General features: G+C 39.9%; 1 protein-coding gene across 1 annotated transcript; it reads right to left on the bottom strand.

Moving 5' to 3' along the window:
- Nucleotides 1-947: 947 nt before the first annotated feature.
- opa3 (outer mitochondrial membrane lipid metabolism regulator OPA3) lies at nt 948-3,457 on the bottom strand. The gene is made up of 2 exons (XM_053500564.1): nt 3,285-3,457; nt 948-2,110 (listed from the first exon to the last, which is right to left on the bottom strand). The coding sequence occupies exons 1-2, from the start codon at nt 3,424-3,426 to the stop codon at nt 1,782-1,784; spliced, it is 471 nt and encodes a 156-aa protein (XP_053356539.1). The 5' UTR covers nt 3,427-3,457; the 3' UTR covers nt 948-1,781.
- Between the last annotated feature and the right edge of the window lie 2,646 nt (nt 3,458-6,103).

The raw sequence follows: 6,103 nt of genomic DNA, 5'->3' as shown, positions 1-6,103 counted from the left end.
GCATGCACAGCTCTTTAAGATCTACCCACAAATTGTCAATGATGTTTAAATCAGGGGACAGTGATGGCCATTCCAAAACCTTCAGCTTGCATCTCTTGAGGTCTTCCATAGTGGATTTCAAGGTACGGTTAGGATCATTGTCCTGTTGTAGAAGCCATCCTCTTTTATAGTTTTTTTTTTTTTTTTTTTTACAGATGATATAATGTTTGCTTCCAGAATTTGCTGGTATTTATTGTTGCTGAAAATATTGTGCATTTCTTCTATTTCAAAAAGAAACTTTAACATCTTTTCAATTAAAAAAAAACACCAAAATCTGTTATTTAGCAAGGGGTGCCTAAACTTTTGCACAAGACTGTATGCTTTTTAAGCAAATTGAAGGCGTTTTTTGGATTAGTCTGACAAAAGGTTTTCTTAAGGATACACAGCTGTTAAGTCCCAATCCCTCTTCACATTGTGCATGTGGAAATGCTCTTATTTTCATTAATAAACATATTTTGGACATTATTAAACATGATTTCACTAAACGTTTACATGATCTCCCATCACCAACATTATTTTTTTCCCTCAAAGATGATGATTTAGCACTATCCTTCCAGGTTTTAATGATGTGATTTTATGTCTTAATTCAATTTCTTAGTTCTTTTCCTATGCAAAACAATAATTTGACCCTAATAATAATTTTCAGTCACATCTTTGCCATGAACACAGGATATGTCTTCTGACATGATTGTTACAGAACTCACTGTCAGTTAGGGTTAAATAAAAAGTTGCCAGAACCATATTTATTACTGCAGTGATTACCTAAATGGAAAGCTCTTAACTATTTGCTTAATTAAATCATGTCACGGTGCTGTAAGGTGCATGTGACAAATAAATGAGTCTTAATTGCTAGTAAAACTTACATGATGGATCTTTCAAGATTTAAAACAATCTATTTCCACACAATATGTTCGAACACTTTTTATGTGATCACAAGAACGATACAAAAACAAGGTTAAAGCTATTATTTGTTGTTGTATTTTACAATAATTCATATACATCTCTATGCCCACATCATTTCAGATATCTTTCAAGACAGAACACAATGAGTGCACAGGCATGGGGCTTGAAATCACAAAGCTGGTGAGTTTGATCTATCAAAATTATAATGAATTCAATTAACCAAGGTCTGCTGGTAGCTCTGTTTTGCATTTCTTAAACACAACCAGTAGTGAAATGAGTGAAAATCTGTGTTTTAGAGCTTGAAACTGAAGCAAATGCACAAAACATTTAAAATAACCACATGCAATGTGGAAATTTCTGTTCTCTCAATGTTCTGAGGTACAGGTGATAAATCTTGAAAAAACGAACAAAAAGAAAGTAAGCAAACAAATCCTGATTTATAGAAATCCAGTCATTCCTTGTGACAGAGCTTACCCAAGCTACAGGCATCGGAGCAAACTATTTTCATGTTAAATTGGGTTTTAAATTAAGCTGCAAAATTTTACATGGAAATATGAAATGGTCCTACAGGTTGTGATTAGATAACAGTTTAAACTGTGACAATAAATAAAAATGTTGCTCCCCACATATGCATCATCGAAGCAAGCTGCAAAACAAGCACAAGTACTTAACCAAAATCTGTGTTTTTAGAAGTGTCATTATATATATATATATATATATATATATATATATACACACACACATAGTGGTGCCTCATTGCATTGCAGTATTTTATACGCATATTTCAATGCAGGTTTAGTCCAGTTGTTCCACTCAGCACCACGCATTCATATGTCTTGTTATTTGCTGCTAGGCACAGACAAGGACTGGAGAAGCCTGTTGTTCTCACGGAACTGAGCGTCTAGAGTTTCTGTGACTAAGACCAGTTCTCCAAGTTGTGTCTGCAGATTGTTGATAGTGAGGGTCAGTTCCTCCTCCTTTCTCCTGCTGTTCGCTGCCTGTCTGCTGTACTCAAGTACAAGACAGCCACCGCCGACAAGGAAAACGATGGCCTCGCCGAGCAGCTCGGCTCCCAGTTCTGCAGCCGCGTCCTCGTTAAGGGGTTTGATAGCAGCGCCACGGAAGCCCATTATCCTCATCTTCGTTTTCATCTCAATCCAGTGGTACACTTTAGAGAGAAAGTGAGAGAAACAAACCATTCTCTGTTGCTTAATGTTCAAATTCATTAATTTGCATAAAAGAAAAGCAGCATGCAGTGATTATTGTGAGTATTGGATCATTATGCGGAAAAAAGATTCAACAATCAATAGTGCTCATTGAAGATCTGAAGCCTAAACTTAAGAATAAACGCAGAGGACTGTTATCCAAGAGCGTTGCGATCTTGGATGACGATGCACATCTGTCGATACTCTGCACAACCTTTATTTTGAGGTGTTAAAACTTCTTCCCTAAAGACATGATCTTGCTCGATCTGACCTTCTCTCGTTTGGTCAAATAAAAGCAGCCCTTCAAGAATGAAGATTACTGCTGATGTAGAAGTGAAGACCGCGGTGCTTTCGTGGCTCGCAGCTAAACCTAAAACATGTTTTGATAAGAAAATACGAAAGCTTGTTGACAGATGGACAAAGTGTATTGAAAAGCAAGGAGGATATATCAAAAAAAAAAATGTAATTGTCTTTTCTAAAAGTTAATTAAATTAAAATCTAAACACATAATGTGGATAATTTTTACTCACCCATGATTACTACGCAAATAAAGAAACTATTTAGGGATTGATGTTAGAGTAAAATAATCAATGACACACACAGACAAAGGTATGAAACAGACAAATGTATAATAATGCTTGACTAAAAATACCACACCTACTACACATATACTATTTAAGTTTCAATTAGAATTCATTCACATATGATATTGAGATGGTAAAAAGATTTTTGCAAGGTTTATGCATTATATTTTTCCATATATTTAGTATCTGACTCGATCAGAAATGATACAAGTACAAAAACATATTCTATTTCAGTAAAAGGCACTTTCAAATGTTCACTGAACACTCAATGACGGCCCGGCTCCGCCCCTAAAAAAAACAAACAATCCTCACTGGCTGTTGTCAAAATTACACTACCCGCCTTTTAGCTTTCTATTGGTTCACTGATTTATCGATCATTCCGAATATTCAATCGCAAGCGTTTGTTGACCCGCCCACGCTCCTGATTGGATAAAATATATTTCCCGAGAAAGCCTATTGGCTGTGAACCGTGCCCTTCTGTTTCCGTCTATTACGTCAACCCGCTGTCATGGTCTCAACAGAGTTTAAGATATAACTCAGTAACCGCGCTTACTCTGTGCGGGAGGAAGACATATGTAATTCTTAAAGAATTCACTTCTCCGCGCTCCTGCTTTAATCCTGTTGGCCACCGGTTTGCTGAGCTGACGGACGCCCAGATAGAGCAGCTTTGCGATGGGAAAAGCGCCGACGACCATCTTGGCGGAAGCGCGTCACTGAGGGAAGGCGGGACTACATAGGGAAGAAAGGGTCAAATTAGAGAGCACTTGCGTGCATACAGGCTGCGTTAGTGTTGCGCATAATTAGTTTTATACTGCTTGACCAATGTTGTTCTTTCAAAGTAATCTTCCCACAAAATGTGTGTGGATGTTTAGAATTTTACATAATATATATATATCAAAGCCTCGACAACATCTGTGATGTTTTGAGACACCACAAACTTTTTTTTTGTTTTGTGAACGATAAGTAATCGTTCTCGGAAAATCTAGTCCGTTTTTGTGCTGCAAATCTCTCAAGTATGCGCAGCGATTGCGCTGCTTTTTTTTTTTTAATACGGTGTTGAATATAATGGTCATTACAAATACTGTAAATGATAACTTGAACATAACAAAAATGACCAAATAATAAAGAGCTAGATTATTTTAAAAAACATGACAAATAAAAATGGGTAATAAAATAATGGCAGGAATTATCCATTTTCAAACTACAAAGGAGTAGCGGCTCTACTCTGAGTTTCTTACGGATGACTGAGCTTCTCATCTTATCTCTAAGCGAAATCCAGCTATTCTTTTGAGAACACCCACTTCGCCCATTTGTATTCGCGATCTTGTCCTTCCGGTCATGACCCAACCCTCATGACCATAGGTAAGGGTTGGAACTAAGATTGACTGGTAGATTGAGAACTTTTCCTCAATTTGAGGCTCAACTCTCTTATCGTCACAACAGTGCAGTAAAGCGACTGCAATACCGCCCCTGCTACTCCGATTCTCTGGCCAACCTCACGTTCTAATGTTCCATCACTCATAAACAAGACCCAGAGATACTTAAACTTCTTCACTTGGGGTAAAAACCCTCTCCCTACCTGGAGTTTCCTGTGGAGAACCATGGCCACAGATTTCAAAGTGCTGATCCTCATCTCAGCTGTTTTCCAATCAGCTGCAAACTGATCCAGCAAGCGCATCAGGACCATATCATCTGCAAAAAGCAGCGATACTATCCATAGCCCACCAAACTGAATACCCTTTTCTCCATGGCTGCGCCTTGATATACTGTCCATGAAAATTACAAACAGGACTGGTGAGAGGGCACAGCGCTGGCGGAGGCCAACCACCACCGGAAACTAGTCTGACTTACTGCCAGGAATCCCAACACAGCTCTCACTTTGGGCGTAAAGGGATTGGATGGCCCTGAGAAGTGACCCTCTTACCCCATACTCCTGCAGTACCTCCCACAGAAAATCCGATCATATGCCTTCTTCAAATTTACAAAACACATGTAGACTGGATGGGCATATTCCCAAGAACCCTCCAGGATACCTGCAAGAGTAAAAAGCTGGTCTGCTGGGTGAATTAGTCAGGTTCAGGCGTTCCTCAAAGTGCTCCTTCCACCGTCTGATTACCTCCTCAGTCGAGGTCAGCAGTGTCCCATCCTAGCTGTACACAGCTTGGGTGGTTCCCCGTTTCCTCCTCCTAAGGTGTCGGATAGTTTTCCAGAAGCACTTTGGTGCCGCCCAAAAGTCCTTCTCCATGGATTCTCCGAGCTCCTCCCACACCCACTGCTTTGCCTCTGCTACCGCTGCGGCTGCTGTCCTTCGAGCCCGCCAGTACCTTGCAACTGCTTCCACAGGTGTCTACCATGCTGTTGGAGAGTTACCGCATCTAGAGACAACCAGAATCTTAAGACCACAGCTCACAGCTGTAGCTTCAGTAATAGAAGCTTTGAGCATTGACCACTCTTATTCAATGTCCCCCAGCTCCTACAGTGATGCTGGAAAAGCTCCGCTGGAGGTGGGAGTTGAAGGCCTCCTGGACAGGGGCCTCCCCTAAACAGGCCCAATTCACCAGCACTACCCGTTTAGGCTTACTAGGTCTATGCAGTGGCCTCATCTGCCACCTGACACAAGTCACCACCAGGTGGTGATCAGTTGGCAGCTCTCCCCCCCACTTTACCCGAGTGTCCAAGACATAAGGCCTCAGGTCAGATGATACGATCACAAAATCAATAAATAACCTTCGGCCTAAGGTGCTCTGGTAGCAAGTACACTTGTTATGGACAATCTATGACTAGCACAGAAATCCAATAACAAAACATCGCTCGGGTTTAGACCAGGGAGGCCGTTCCTCCCATTCACGCCCCTGCAGGTATGTCTGACATTGCCCACATGTGCGTTGAAGTCTTCCAGCAAGACTATGGAATCCCCTACTGGAACACATCCCCCCCCAATATTACTACTACTACTAATTTCTATAATAATAATAAATATTATTATTATTATTATTACTGTGATGATATTTTATACATATTATATATAATGTACAATAATAATAAAACTATTATTGTTATTATTACTTATAAAATGAAGCGAAAGAAAGAATCTGGTAATTTCTAGAATTCATGCAGTATTATAATCATTATTAATACTTTTTATTATTATTAACATTACTATGATGATGTAACAAAATGTTGTTGTTAATCTTTTGGCTGCTCCCGTCAAGGAGTCGCCACAGTGGACCAACTGATTAGCACATCAACTTGGCACAGGTTTTACGCTGGATGCCCTTCTTGACAAAACCTTCCCATTTTATCCGGGCTTGGGACTGGAACTGCATCCAATGGCTGGGGTTAGGCCAGGCCTTCCGATAATGTAACAAAATA

This window comes from Clarias gariepinus, chromosome 7, assembly GCF_024256425.1.
Source record: "Clarias gariepinus isolate MV-2021 ecotype Netherlands chromosome 7, CGAR_prim_01v2, whole genome shotgun sequence".
NCBI lineage: Eukaryota > Metazoa > Chordata > Actinopteri > Siluriformes > Clariidae > Clarias > Clarias gariepinus.
Note: the sequence above shows the minus strand (reverse complement) of the source record. Positions and strands in the feature narration are given on the sequence as shown.

Excerpts from the sequence above, each read along its gene's own strand:
- opa3 (XM_053500564.1), bottom strand. The coding sequence starts at position 3,426 with ATGGTCGTCGGCGCTTTTCCCATCGCAAAGCTGCTCTATCTGGGCGTC. Across the intron at positions 2,111-3,284 it reads ATGTCTTCCTCCCGCACAGA|TGTACCACTGGATTGAGATG; the intron begins GTAAGCGCGGTT and ends TTCTCTCTAAAG.